General features: G+C 33.7%; 1 protein-coding gene across 1 annotated transcript in view; it reads left to right on the top strand.

The window, feature by feature from the left end:
- Positions 1-16,249, top strand: part of PROS1 (protein S) — a 61,453-nt gene that overhangs the window by 40,239 nt on the left and 4,965 nt on the right. Inside the window, exons 9-13 of the mRNA XM_061192993.1 lie at positions 1,564-1,679; positions 4,504-4,693; positions 9,716-9,883; positions 11,196-11,364; positions 15,247-15,395. Coding sequence (XP_061048976.1) covers positions 1,564-1,679; positions 4,504-4,693; positions 9,716-9,883; positions 11,196-11,364; positions 15,247-15,395 — 792 coding nt within the window. The remainder of the gene's footprint in view (positions 1-1,563; positions 1,680-4,503; positions 4,694-9,715; positions 9,884-11,195; positions 11,365-15,246; positions 15,396-16,249) is intronic.

Here is a 16,249-nt window from a genome sequence, read left to right as displayed (position 1 = left end):
TTTTAAAATGAAAGAACCAGGTACTTATTTCCACATAGTTGAGGTAAATCAAGAGAATACAGATGTCTATTATAATTGCTATAATTCAAAGCAGGCTATGAGTCACAATCTATTTTACTAATTTTGGTCATGTAAGTGGTAAACATTGTGGATAATTAGTGACTGGATTAAAAAAAGAAAAGCTGCAGGGCCACAGTTCAGAGAGTGCTCATCTGTATAGCCTGTACATTTATAAAATGCAAAGTGTATGTTTATTTAAGAAACTAAGAAAAGCTGAGGTTTATACTCCTCTTTGTGAGAAAAAAGTCTTTCATAGAGAACTTTAGAGAAAACATTTTCCAGTGTCTGCTTTTCTTTATCGCACTCTGACAAGTTTGATCATGCCGCAGGCATGTTAGTACTTGCAAGAGTGCTCATAAAACCTCAGGTGGAAACAACTTTGTCAGAGTAGGATTTAGTTGGGGTTTAAGTATATGGAAATTCAGAGAGGTCAATTTTGTTAATTTGTATCTCTCAAAATTGCTTTTAGTTACTAAGATTCAATTCATAATTGATCCAGAAATTGAATGTTGGGGGTAGGTTCTAGTTCTTCTTCCATTGTAATAAATAGGTCAACATTTGAAGCTCTTTTTTTTTCCTAAATAAGGATCACATGTTAGTGATCTTTAGTCAAATTCTTGAATCTCTTTTAATTTTTAAAAGTTAAAGTGAAATTTCAAATGCTTATGAAGCAGACAGTAAAAAAAGCCCTAAACTAAATAATGATTTAATCATGAATTTACACATACCTCTATATCTGCTACCCAGAGAAAGCTGTGTATGTCCAAAAAATGTAACATTTCATGTTATGCCACCTACTTGGTAAAGAAAGGTAAGGTAAGCTAGTTGGCATACGTAGTAACTTTGGTAGTACTTCATTGGACTGTATTGTGTGCATGTCTATTTTGTAATTTGGTTTTCTATTATTTCAATATTTGTTGTAGTTATACATTACCATCTACCTTGGAATAGATTTATGGAAGTTCTAAGAGGAAATGAGATATTATTTCTGGACCTAGATTTAATACAGTGCTGTTTACACAGTTCCCCCCAGAATATCCCTGTATGTATGCCCAAGAACTTCTCCCTTAAAAAGCTTTCCATTTTAATGTTTGTTTTTGCTCTTAGAAGGAAAAAACCTTGATGTTACATCAGACGACTCTAAATCACTTTTTTTTTTGGTGAATTCCTTGGCGATTACAGTGATATCTTACTTTATATTTAACCCATTCAGGTTTTCCAGCATTCCCTTTACTATCTAGATAGCAAATTTTTGCTCAGAAAAATTTTGGCTTAATAAGACTTTAAAACATGTGTATTCTTGGAGATTATACTGATGGACTATACAAGGAAGTAAAAGATATTGCTTTATTATCACTATGGGTGTTCTTAATTTATTTTAGTGTTTCACAGAGGATACATTTGACAAGAACACTAGGAACTAGAGAAAGGATGATACCCTGACACAAACACCAAGCAGTAACCTACGCTTTTTGTTTGTTTGTTTTGTTGCCTTTTCTCCAGGCTGTTCCAGTGTGTCTTCCTTTGAACCTTGACAAAAATTACGAATTGCTTTACTTGGCAGAGCAGTTTGTAGGGGTTGTTTTGTATTTAAAATTTCGTTTGCCGGAAATCACCAGGTGAGGTACCAATGTCAATGATAATTTCTAGAGATAAGCAGGTCAGGACATAAGAAAAGAAGTGACTGAAAGGTTTAAAATGTACGAAATTTTATTAACAATCAGATAAGTTAGGTGTATAATCAGTCAGATGATATGAGGTACCCTAAAGTTCATTTTTATCTTTACACGTAATTTTCATGCTTGAATCATTTGGGGTCGTTCTAGGCTGATTTTCTCCAATGATCATTTTATCTTAATCCATAGTTCTTCCTTTTCTAGTGAATACATATTTACTAAGAAGCTGGGAAAGTAGATTTAATGTATTTGTGAAATTTTCATTCTTTATACATGTTGTTAAAAATTAAGTAATGAGAAATATTCAAAATACTGCTTTTAGAATATAGTTATATTCATAATTATTAAGGAAACTGTATAAGATTGCTTAAGTAGTATTTTAAAGGAATGCATCGCATGATTTTAGTTGACTATCTGGGTACTTTATCTGCCGTTCCTGTAGTTAGGTTGACTTTCGGGAGGGAGTAGTTACTTCTATTTTTGAGTCATGACTTTTTAATTATAAAATTTTCTCAGAGCCATACATTGTTGGAACTAGGAAAAAAATTTCAGAATTTTGTTGGAATAATGGAAAGGAAACATTTGAGACTGATTATAGAGTCCAAATTTTAAAATATTTTAATTAGATAAGCATGAATATTTAGAATTTAATTCATTAGATATATGAGTGATTATTCATTAAATAATTCAACTCAATCCATAGAAATTTTATCATTAAGGAACATTGAAATTTATTCACTGATATAATTGTGCTCTTTTGACACTCTCGTTTCCCCCAAGTTGTGGTTTTCCCCTTTAACATCTCAGAGCAAATAATGTCTTCTAGTGATATAGATTGTAGACAACCTTTCCTTGCTATGAGAGTAATGAGAATGAGAGAGAAGAGTTCATTATTACATACCTTCAGGCACTTTCAGAGGTATTCATTTTTCACAATTCACAGATGCTTGGGCTGTAACATTGGATCAAATTGGATCAATTATTTCTTTCAGTATTTATTTGTTTATTATTTGTTTAGTTTAAACTTTTTATTGAAGTATTATAAATATATATATACACATAGAAATATACATGTATCTTACATGTAAGCTTGATGAATTTTTATAAGCTGCCACCTGTGTAATTAACACAAAGAACAGCTAATGCTTTTTTATTTCTTTTTTCTTCTTTTGCAAATTCCTTCAGCTCTGTTTCCCATGATCAAATACTTACCCTAGCCCAAAGTTAGCAGATTCACTTTTTTTCACTCTACAATACTTCTGAAAAAGAATGAATTGTTCCCCAGTGTAATGAATCAGTATGCTGATGTATTCCAGACAGAAAATGTGCAGAACACGACTCTTTGAATTACTGGTTTAACATGATTTTACAAAGAGAAGGAAATTATCTCCATAATAGGATGAACTTCTATAAGATCCTAAGCGTACATAGATTCGGGTTTTGGCAAGATAATATATGCTTCACATCAGCAAAATGTGAGGAATATGAAAGAGAATAGAAGTCCCTACTCGAATCAAAATGGTTCTTTTTAATATAATCTGAGTTCTGTAAATTCCTACTACATTGTTATCTACCCAACATACTTTACTCCACATTTACCTCTTTATAATATTTCCTTGGAATTCTAAAGACTAAAAAGTTTATTCTATCACTTTTTCTTTGTTCCATTTGAGGTAGATTTGTGCCCCATTGCAAATGGTGCCTCTATCACTATACTATTATATGTGGAATAAGAAAGAGTGTGGGATTCTTTCTTGCCTTATTTAGTAATTATCTGAATTCTTGATTTTTTTACTTAAATTACCTTTATTTTAACTTAACTCAGATGACTAATAGTTATACAACTATTTTTCCTATTCCCTGTTTATCTTTTTTCAGTCATTTTGCTTTGCTGATTCCTTGGAAACTTTAATGCTAATTCTCATTAAAGTATCCTGAGGGCACTGAATTGATATATATTATTTTTTAGTCCAGCATCTTTAAGATTTTTTCCTCCCCTGTAGTAGCTACATACATATATGTGCAGAGTCTTAACAGCAACAGGTGTTATCAGAGCTCAGATCGTCCCAAACACATGACTATATCTTTTAAGCTCTCCTTCCATGTACTCTAGTATAGTGATTTATGCAATTAGAGTTTGGGAGAGCTTTTGAAATTAAATGAACAGACACATTTAAAAGTTTTTGACTTTACCTTCCTTTACCACACATGAAGTCTTAATTATGCTTGCAATCATCCAGATGCTATCTTGTATATCTCTGTGAGTGATTCCTTCCTGACATATATGAAATCATAGGAAAATATGCTTTTTGATGGATAAACTTCAATCATGGAATTGTAACATCTTTTACTAATCACGTATGGATACAGCAAAAAAAAAAAAAAGAAATCTTAATGTCAGATTATATAGTGTATAAAAGGCTCCACGAGAGAGACAATATGCCTAATATTTGTACATGAGTATTCCAGCATTTTAAAGAGTGCCTTCAAAACAAATGCCAAAAGATGAAAAATTATCAAAACATCTTTTCATTGGGAAAAAAGATTCCACAAATAAGCAAGAAAGTATAATAACTTGATTTTAAACACACATGGAGCCAGAGATAATACAAGAACAGCTTAATCCTGCCCTTCTCTTTTATTTTTTCCAGGGAAAGAAAGAGTTGACTCTTTCAACGTATTGCTGTTTGCCAGTATAAGAAAAAAAAGAATAACATAGTCTTCAATATTTCTTACTATTAAGGCTCTCTCTTTGTCCATTGTTTAGATTTTCAGCTGAATTTGATTTCCGGACATATGATTCAGAAGGTGTTATCCTGTATGCAGAATCTTCTGATCAGTCAGCTTGGTTCCTGATTGCACTTCGTGAGGGAAAGATTGAAATTCAGTTTAAGAATGAATATACAGCCAAAATCACAACTGGAGGCAAAGTTATTAATGATGGTTTATGGAATATGGTACGTTTTGCTGAATTCATAAAGAATCTTTCCACTTTGATGCAATTTGTATAAAATCATTGATCATTTTTTAAATAATGATACCAAAGCAAAATAATTTTGGGTTTATCTGATGTTGTGTGAAGTATATTCTACACGCTGTAAATCCCTGAAACAGCCTGAGAAGTTATTATCTCTCAATATATTGCAGATTTCCCATAACTGAAGTTGTTTTCAGTTATTTGCTTTGTTAAAGACAACTACTCTGTCTTTAACTTTTTACCTTTTTTAGTGGCTATCATTGGGTGAACAGTGATATAGCTCCTATAGGTCAGGGGTTATTCAAAGACAACACTGATCAAGGACAACTACACTGGATAGCCATCAGTATTTTTAATGTAAAAGAGAAATACACATAGTAACAAAATAAAAAATTTAATTTAATTTTAAATATTATCATGTAGGTATAATCAGTTTGTACAAACAGGATACACTAGCTGGTACCAATTAGAGTGCTTAGAAACTAGCATTTTTAGATAATCCCTATAAGTGAGTCTTTATTTTAATAATCAAGAACAGCACTTTAATCTACTGTATTAAAATGGAACTTTTCTTGGAGAAGGAATTACTTGGAGAAGGGATTACTGTTAGTCCACAGAGGGGAGAATTCCTTTCTGCAATTAAATCAATGCTACTTTCAGCAGAGAACAGCGGAGAGAAGAGTGTTGTGCCCCAAACAGACACTTTCTAAGCCTGTGGGAACTGACAAGAGGTCCATGTTGAGCAGCCATGTAAAGTCATCACTAAATTATTTCATTCTTATATTTATCCACTCTTGCAGTCATATACTCAATAAGCTTTTAGTGAGCATGTTTAAAGTGCTACATCCCTGAGTTCAAGGCGCTAAAACTATAGCAGGAGTTTGTCCTTGCTCTTGAGGTTAGTACCTCACAGTTTAGTAGCTGATGCTGCATTATGAACTAATACAATATAATGTGAAATATGTTACAGGAAGGTGGTAATAAAGAACAGTTGGGTGCAGATATGGTTCACCAAAAAGGGGACTGTCTGTCATTTGGCAGCCATGGATTTTGGGCTCCTAACTTTAAAAGAATAGTGTCTTCACAAGATCAAATGCAACTGTCAGAGAAGTCACTAAAATTCTCTGACTTCTGATGCTTATTAGTGTATCTTTGTTACTACATCTTTCCTACTACATCTGTATTTAGAATATTTGATGCATACAGCTATACCTCCAATGTGCTGAAGAATACATTTTAATGCCTAACGTCCCTAAATCACCTATCTAAAACTGCTAAAATCACTCTTGCAGCAAAAGAGAGTGAACAGAATTTTTTTCTAATGAGTTTATACAAATTGAAAATATCAGCTGTTTGAAGGTGAATTTAGATAAATTTCTAAGTAGGATATAATATGTATAAAGAAGACGGTAAATATTTATCTGTGAAGTTATCATGCGTTGCAAGTAGTGTTTATTAAAGAACTGTTCATGAGTGATATTATTAAAGACAGGATTCGGGATGGATGGAAGGTAGCTGTTCAGTTTCATTTATTTGTCTTCTATGTTTATGATTCTTGTTAAAAAGAAACTATTATTTAAGGATATGCCCATGTTTTAACTAAAACACTTAAATTAAAATCTCCCTCTATAAACTGAATACAAGTTTATATAAAAAATAAAGTTTAAGAACAATAAGCAAGTCAGAGAAAAACTTGACTCTGGTAATAAACTTGGTGCTGGCTGTTTTTCTTTAAATTGTAATTCAATATTTTAACAATTTATGCATTTTACCTCCCCCCGCAATAAATAGGATTTCTTTTTTCACTCCATATCTTTTATATTTAATAGATAGTATGGGAGCATGGTAGTTTTACTAGCTTTTAATCCTGATGATTTATTAAAGAATTATACTGTTTCAAACAAATTTATGCAGCACAGAAATTATTTCAAATAAATAAATATTTTAAATAAGTATTTTAATTTTAATTAATGACAAAGTGGTTAAGTTAAATTAATCTGTAAACTGGACTATTCAGTTTATAGCAATTGTTTCACTAATATTAAATTATTTTAAAATTTTAAATAAAATACTTTAAAAATAAGAAATTAGAATTAAAGCGTATAACAGAATTGTTTTGTAATTCAGATAAAAAAAATTGAATGTGTAATGATTAAGTCATTAGAATGGCTACAACCTGTAGGAATAAATATTGCTACTTTGTAAGTGATTATTATATTTCATAGTTGGGTATAATCCTAATATTGGTGGGAAATATATAATTTGTATAATAATTTCATTTATTCAACAAAATATTTATTGAGCACTTTATGTGCTATTCCTTCTTCTAGGTGGTGGGGATACAACAGTGAATAAAACAAAGTCCCTGCTCTAATGGAGCTTGCATTGTGGTGGTGAGATGAAAACCACAAATGCATCAACAAATAGACATGTCAGATAGTGATTAATGCTATGAGAAAAAAGAAAAGGAAGGCCAGGCAATAGAGAATGATGATGGTGGGTGTGCATATGGAATCAGGAAAGCCACCTCTGATGAGATTACATTAGAAAGAGACTTGAGGACACAAGACTGGAGAACTTTTTTGGGGAAGATAATTCTGTCACATGAACAGCAAGTACAGAGTCTTAGGCTAACTTAGATGATTTTGAGAAGTGACATAATCTAATTTGCATGTTAGAAGATAATCCTGGTTAGGACCTAATGGCTTTGTGGAAACTAGATAGTAGAGAGTAAGGACAGAATAGGATGTGGGGTTAGGAGACTATGGCAATAACACAGTGGAGAGAAGATGGCAGCTTTGACTGGAGTGTTGATAGTGGGAGTGGTGAGAAGTGGTCAGATTCTGTATATATTTTTAAGGTCCAGCCTTCAATTTAAGGTAGATACAAACTTTTTGGTATTCAGCATAAAGAGGGCTTTAAAGGCCCTGAGATTGGTTATTGTCAATCTGTGGTTTTAAACTCTATCACATCCAATATAATGCTCTAATTATTATATAAAAAAGAAAATAATTAAAAAAAAATAATATATATTTCCATATGTAAATGCTCAAGTTCAAATATAATATTTGTCAAAGCTTACTCCTATACATAGAATAACATGAAAGCTACAACTGAAGACATGCTGGGGGGTGTTGTATTGGCAACTCAAAAACCATAAGTGCATAAATGGTATTGCCATTAGTAATAGTAATTTTCCAAAATGGTGAGAAAATCTTGATAAAGATCCAAACAAAAGAAACATCAGTCTATTCTTTGTTTACAAGATTATTACATTCTTGAAAAATTCAGTGAATGCTGAAATGGTGCAACAGATATTTTGTGTTTATATTACACACAAACACAGATAATTATAAGCATGAGTATACCCTACATGAATATCTACTAGGAATGTTCAGAAAATTTGTAGGATACTGGATATTTTATTATTTATTTTGCATGACAATCCTGCATATTGCAGGGTGTGTCTAGCATCTTGCAATGTCAGCATACCTCTTACTGTGAAAACTAAAAGTGCCCACCACCCCCAAATTTGCCCTAGAGTGGGGCAGTAAAGCCCCCTTTAAAAATATTTGCATGACTAGAGGGATGAGCTCTGGGGCTTATTATAGAGGTTGAGAAGAAGAAGAGGATCCAGCAAAGAAGACTGAGAAGGAGTGTGAGGAGAAGCAAGCCAGACGGAGGTCCTGGAGGCTAAGTTAAGAACATCTTTCAAGGAGGGAATAATCATTAGAATAAAATGATGGTGACTGGTTATATTAAGGACAGAGCCTTGACCAACTTTAAATCTGTAAATGTTACCAAATTTATTTTATTTACTTTAGAGCATAGTTTTTTCCTTCCTGTAGTAGTGCTTTAATGTGCCTATTGTTTGGCTTCCCTGATTGATAAGTAAACGAAGAGTTTGCATTTTGAGTCCTACAGTTTTACATGAGATTGCAGCAATGGTTCTTCAAAGTGCCTTTGTGGGAAGATTTTTTAAAAAAATATTTATTGATTTTATTTATTGATTTTCCTTATTTTTTTGTCTGCATCAGGTCTTATTTGCGACACACGGGATCTTTGTTGAGGCATGTGGGATCTTTTTGTTAAGGCGCGCGGTCTCTTCATTGCGGCGCTCAGGCTTCTCTCTAGTTGCAGCGCGTGGGTTTTCTCTCTCTAGTTGTGGCTCGCGGGCTCCAGAGCCCGTGGGCTCTGTAGTTTGCGGCATGCGGGCTCTTGTTGAGGCTCGCAAGCTCAATAGTTGTGGCGTGTGGGCTTAGTTGCCCTGCAGTATGTGGTGATCTTAGTTCCCCGACCAGGGATCAAACCCTCGTTCCCTGCATTGGAAGGGTGATTCTTTACCACTGGGCTACCAGGGAAGTCCAGGGAAGATTTTTTTTTTTATTGTTGGTTACCATTACTTCCAACCTTTTTTAGAAATCCAAACTACTTTCAAAATTGGAAAAACCCAATTTAATTTAATGTATTGTGCTTTCTTATGACCTCAACTATTTTTGAATTTTGAAATAAAATATAATTTGTGCATAATGAACAGAATATTGAATGTACTAACTTCTCTTAATTTATATTAAAAATTTATTTACCTTATTGATTTCCTATTTATACTATCAGACAAATGCAAAATAAGGGCACAAAAGTTTTCTAAGATTTTGTAGAGTGACTCACTCTTTTTTAAACTGTTAATTTTATGGCACACTGGTGTTGAAAGATATGTATTATAAATGGGTGTTTAAATGTAATAGAAAAATATTACTTTTTAAACTTTAAAATATGGTGTTGATTTAATTTTCGATCAAGAATTGCCACACTAAAACACATTTTTATCACCTTTATACTAATGTGACATTTCAAATGTATTGGAACAAATTAATAAGTACAGTAAAATGATTACTTTGGAAAATTATATACTGGAATGATAACAGGATTTTTCAATCGTGGTGTTTCAAATGAAAAGCAGTAATGTTTGGTTGTTTGATAATTTTTGTCTTTTTAATTATAGGTCTCCGTGGAAGAATTAGAACAGAGTATTAGTGTAAAAATAGCTAAAGAAGCTGTAATGAATATAAATAAACCTGAAAGCCTTTTTAAGCCTACCAATGGGTTTCTAGAAACCAAAGTATACTTTGCAGGAATACCTCGGAAAGTGGAGAATGCACTCATTAGACCGGTAACGATCCAAGCTTATATCATTCATCATGGATGAATTCCTTCATCTGTAATAGATTTGAAAATGTGTTTTTCTGAGAGTCAAATGAAGTTATTTTGTTGAACACACCAACTGTGAAAACTTGAATTGAACATGGAAAAATAACATTATCAACCCTTGAAATTATATTAAGGAAATAAGAAAATGAATGTAGTGTTTTTGAGCCCATTTAAATTCCCAGCATTACTCATGGAGAAGTAGATTTTCAAAAATTCTCCAAGTATCAGTTCAACGTTAACATCATAATAGTCCATACTCAGCCATTAAACATATAAATACATATATTTGAGTCCAAAATTACATGATTTTGTAGAAGCCTGTCAAATAACTTTCTTAGGTCTGTTTTAGGACTAAAATTTGGGAGATAAGGATAGCACATAAGGTGGAACGTTTTAAAAAGAAAAATCTTTGGTGGGAATATAGCTGCAGCCTGTCATAAATTGAAGTTAGATGTAACAGATGATTTTTCTGTATGTGGTATTTGACTAACTACCATGGAAAAGGTTTCATGAAGGAGACTAATCAATGACCTTGAAGAGTTTTAAATTTTTCATTTGAAGTCATGGGTCTGCCAATTTTACACTTGCTGATTTAACTCAAATATTGACCATTTTGTATCCATCTTTCAGTTACCTTAGCTTTTAAAAGATTTCTGTGATATGATATAAAACCTGAATTAGTTAACTCATGTCAGAGTGAATATACCTGTCCTTTGAAATTATAAATCAAGACATTTTAAAAGTAAAATAAATTATTCAAAAAGAATCAACTATTTATGAAATGGCTGCATGTCTTGAATGTGGCTGGTTGCTTTGGTGAGACTGAAGAATGCAAACACTTTTGTTACTGAAGAGGCTTAGTGTCTGATGGCAAGACAAACCTAGTTGTAAATGCAGTTAAAGAAAAACAGAAAGCAGCTTAGAACTCAGGGGCACAGCTAGAAGCATATATAGAACTCAAGAGCAGAAGAGTTAGTGCTGGATGATGCAGAAGAGGCAGATGGGGCTTGAGGTGTTAAAAATCATTAGGATCCCAGTGGAGGTCTCTGATGGCATAAGCTCACTTTTACTGAAAAAGACTGTGCATCTGAAGGACACCTTGAAAAAAATTTAGATAAAATTCAAAATATTTTAAATACTTTAAAATGTCATCAAAGAAAGAATTTTGCCTCTAAATGAAAACCTATATCTATAATCAATTAAGCCACTTCACTTATGAGTCTGTCTTTTTTAAGTTTAAAATGCTTTCATTGATCTATATTTTAAATTGTTAGATTAACCCTCGTCTAGATGGATGTATTCGAGGCTGGAATTTGATGAATCAAGGAGCTTCAGGAGTAAAGGAAATCATTCAAGAAAAACAAAATAAGCATTGTCTTGTCACTGTGGAGAAGGGTTCCTACTATCCTGGTTCTGGAGTTGCTCAATTTAGCATAGATTATAGTAAGTGATTTCCCATTTTATCTTTCTTTTCTCATTACTGTTTAAATTTATTCATTAACAAACAGCAATAATTCCTTCAGTAAACATTGTTGAGTACTTACTATGTGCCAGATATAGTGTTAGGCTTATTCATACTGTTATATATTTTTAATAGAATTTTACCAAGTATATTGGGAGAAAAAATGTAGTTGAATATGCTTATGTTGTTACTTAAAGGTTATTGGCACATAATCTGATTAATTTTGGGTAAATTAAATTGACCTGTTTTAAGGTTCACCAGTTTCTCAGTTGTATTGAGTCTACTGATTAATGCATCAGAAGTATTCATCTTTATTTCTAACATTTCCATTTAATCCTTTCCTAAAATGTCCACCTCTTTGTTAAAATTTCCCATCTGTTCATGAGTGTTGTCCATCTTTTCCACCCAAGCCTTCAACTTATTAATCATAATTAAATTCCTTGTCTGATAGTTCCAATATCTGTGTCATATCTAAATCTGGTCATATTGATTGCTTTTTCTCTTGACTATGGGTCATTTTTCCATGCTTCCTTCTGCATTTAATAATTTTTGTTTAAAGGTGGGTGTCAGATAAAACAGTAGAGACTGAGATAAATAATATTTACATTTGGAGATGAGCACAGCTCTCCTTTTGCTAGACACTTAATGAGGGGACTTGAATCAATCTAGTCAAGAATTGAGCTGCTCCGGCTCTCTTGTTTCCATGACTACACTTCAAATTCCTTTAATATACCTTGTGCTTAAGATAGTAGCCAGAGGATTTTTCTTAATAACAGATCCACCCTCAGCTTTAGATATTCCTTTCATTTGCCTCAAGAAAGTGTCTCTCCCTGGTCTTGTTTCACTCCCAGAAGTGCTCTTAGTTGTTACTTGACATTTGCTAGCAATTTAGAGGGGTCTGGGGGTCAGAGGAGCATTCTCTAATGTTCTGGTGCAGATTCAGTCTTAGACAGGTGTTAACATCCCTGTGTCTCAGGGGTGTGGACTTTCCACTGTCGCCCCTCCTGCCCACCAGTAAGGGAGATATCTAATGGTCAGGACTCAAGGTGTATTCCTGCTCCTTCCCCAGGGTAACTGATTTTTTGTTGTTGTTTTGTTTTTTGCTATTTTCATTCCCTAATCTGTAGGTGCAATGGGACTTTGATGTGACCTAATAGCAACAAAGTTTGCTGCCTTTCCCCTAATGCTTTAAGTCTTGCTTAGAGCAGACAAAGAATGATCTGGGTGAGACTTTGTGCCTTTCCTGCAGGTTGCTGTTCCTCTCCCCTTGGGCTTGTACTAGGAAGGAAGCTTTCTCTAATCTCTTTCTCTTCTCCCAGTTTTTCTCTTGAGCACCCAGTAAGATCCTTTGAATGGGTATGAATTTCCCATGTGTTTGCAGTTTCCCTGGCTTCTATATTCTCACACCAGCCCCTACTTGGACTTTAGCGTTTTGTTAAAATTTTTACTTACATTCTTTTTACCAAATTGTACAGTGTCTGTTGTCTGCCTTGGGTAAGAGAGTACTCTCCTCCTGTTTTTCCCTCGAAGCACCTGTCTTCCTTTAGGTTTCTAGTCAGTTGTTCTGCAACCTCAGCTCTTGGTGATAGTTCAAGAAAAGTTGTGCTTATATAGATAATTGGTCTTTTGTTGTTTTAAGAATGGGAACAGTACTCTCCGCAGTTTTCTGTAGTCTAATAGGAACAGGAACTCTTGCCAAACTGACCCCAGGTTTTTACCTTTACAAATAATACTTCTGGGATATCCTTGGACATTTATCCTTGTACCCTCATGTGATTAATTCTGTAGGAGAGAATCTCAAATTCTCTCCATCAAAGGTTATGCAAAGGTATAATTCCTACTGTTCAATCAGATTTTCTTCCAAAGATGATTTATCAATTTATACTTTTACCAACAGAAGAAAGTTTATGCTTGGGATTTGTTTCTAATTTCAGAGTTGAAAAATTAAATCTTGTAGTTCTAATTATTATCCCAGTTTCTACTGAAGTTGAATATCTCACCATATGTTTATCAGGTATTTGTGTATCTTAATTATTTTATTGGCGTCTCTGTCTTTTTGTGTTTTAGGAGTTCATTATTTGAGCTACTAACAGTTTGCATTATAAATTTAGTGTTGATTTGATATCTCTGCTTTAAGAAAAAAACATATTTTAAATTTTTTATTTTCAGCCTTAAAAAGTATTACTACAGTTTTAAGAAAGCATCTTACACTAGTGCTTTCTGTTTCCTAACATAAATTAATACAATGTCTTTAACTTTAGCTCTGTTCTGTATATGAAGGTTTTTTTTAAAACAAAAAAAGTTTAAATTGAGTTGATGACTGGACATGGGCAAAAACTAGGCCCACAATTTGTTCAAAGGACAAAAAAAATCTCTGAAAAGAAAATGAAAATAAGAGTTTTATTGCACCTGAAAGAAATTACTTTCGTAAGTAATTAGTTATTTCACAAATATGAAAGTGACCTACTTTATAATTAATATTTAATGTTACATTATAATTTCTGTACATTTGCATGTTCATTTTAGTTTGAGTTTGTTAATATCTTAGAGTAAATTTACTTACTTCAAAATGATTATATGCATTTTTTTTCTCTTGCGTGGGAATTAAAGGATTATAGTGAAAAATGTTATAGTATTAGATGTGGCTAAATGGAAGAACATCTTGTCAAAGGAAAATTATTTTCTCCATTCACATTCACCTTTTTAAAGCCTCCAAGTAGTATTTGGGCTATTGTTATACATTACTTTATGTTGAATGACGAAGACTGCATTCAGATTGTAAACTAATATTTTCAGAAATCAAACTATTTTGAAATCATATTAATTCAACAAATATTTGTTAAGTGACTGCTGAGGAAGACAGTGATGGTAGAGACATGTAGAGCTTGCACTCTAGTTGGGTAGACAATTGACCTAGTAATTAAGAGAAAGAATGTTACGTATTATGATAAGAGAATCACACAAGAGTTCCTATTAGAATTTCAAAGTTAACTGTTGACTTCAGAGTATTTCTCTACCATTAAACCATCCCACACCCCTATGTACAGAAATCATACTTTGCTTTCCCACTGCTCTAATCTGACCCCTATATGGAAGAGGAGTGGGGCGGGGGGTGGCAGCTATACCCAAATTTTCCCTCAGAAATAGTACAATAAATTTGTTGAACTTTCTTCTAATGTGTACTTTAAAATACAGCCACTCTGAGATTTGACCATTGGAGAATATATAAGACAGAAGGAAGAGCTATTAAAGAGCAAATGGAGGGCTTCCCTGGTGGCACAGTGGTTAAGAATCCGCCTGCCAACTCAGGGGACACGGGTTCGAGCCCTGGTCTGGGAAGATCCCACATGCAGTGGAACAACTAAGCCCATGCGCCACAACTACTGAGCCCGTGTGCCACAACTACTGAAGCCTGCACGCCTAGAGCCCGTACTCTGCAACAAGAGAAGCCACAGCAATGAGAAGCCCCTGCACTGCAACGAAGAGTAGCCCCCGCTCGCCGCAACTAGAGAAAGCCTGTGCGTAGCAACTAAGACCCAAAGCAGCCAAAAATAAATTTAAAAAATAGATTAAAAAAAAAAAGAGCAAATGGAAAATTCATAATAATCCTGAACACCACAATCCCGAATTCTGTTGTAGGAAGAAGAACAAAAGGATGAGGCTCTATCTGTGTTTCTTGCCTGCATTAAAAACTGTTTTTCTTTTGCTTTGTTTTGCCTTGGTTATATAGATCATCGAAAAAGAGGACTAAAATCTTTAGTATCACACAAAGATGGCTTTGAGTATTGATAAGATTATACTTAATTCCTTCTGGTGCACCTTAGGAGGACATTGATCCTGCTTCTGTTTCATTGTTTAAACAGAGAATGTATCCAATCCTGAGGCTTGGCAAGTAAATGTGTCCTTGAATATTCGCCCATCATCAGGCACCGGTGTTATGTTGGCCTTGGTTTCCAGTAACACAGTGCCCTTTGCCTTGTCCTTGGTGGACTCCGCCACTGAAGAGCTTCAGGTAACTTTAAACATTTATGATCCTTGGTTTGTAATTTTTTTTTAATCCGTAAAATGGATAGAATAGCAGTATTTACCTCAAAGTGCTATTTTGAAAATTAAATAACTTATTTAAGCTATTTGGCACAATCTCTAGCACATCATTAAAGATTCAATAAATATTCATTATTGTTACTTTTTTGCTGGCTTATTTCCAAGGTTTGAACCAAGAAGTAAAGTGGTGGGAAGGGGGAATGGAAAAGCCTATTGCATCTATAGCTCAGATTAGGCAGACTCACACAAAGGTTGCTTGGAGGCTTCTCTGAGTACCCAGAGATCTGCCCTTATTCAGAATCTTTGCAGTATCATGGGAATTTGTATGTATTAACAAAATAGAAGTGAGTCTGACTGCAATCCACTTGGAAATATTCACTGCCTAATTATAATGTTTTGTGTTTTCTGGCACTCTTAATCTTTTCTCCCATAAGTAAATTAGGAAAGACTACAGAAAACTAAAACCAGTCTATTTGGCTTCCTGCTGGCAACTCTGCCTTGAAATTAGGAGAAAGCACAGGAAAAACTCTTGGATAAAAGAAAACATGAGAGTTATCAGATCTGTATTATTCAACTTCTATTAGAGGCTAATAGTTCTGTCCTTGTGTCATCCACAGTGGGTGAATTCCAAGTTACAGCAAGCAGCTTTCGTTTGTGCCGCGGTTGGCTTGGATGCTCTCTGTGGCTTTTAGAAAGAGACATATAATTGAATAATGCCTGTAGTGATAAAAAGGAATGCTGTAGTGATAAAAAGGGATGCTATTTGCCACTTAAAGGATGGATGGGGGGAGTTTCTGATGGTTAATTGTAAGCAACCTAAAA

This window comes from Eubalaena glacialis, chromosome 6, assembly GCF_028564815.1.
Source record: "Eubalaena glacialis isolate mEubGla1 chromosome 6, mEubGla1.1.hap2.+ XY, whole genome shotgun sequence".
Classification (NCBI taxonomy): domain Eukaryota; kingdom Metazoa; phylum Chordata; class Mammalia; order Artiodactyla; family Balaenidae; genus Eubalaena; species Eubalaena glacialis.
Note: the sequence above shows the minus strand (reverse complement) of the source record. Positions and strands in the feature narration are given on the sequence as shown.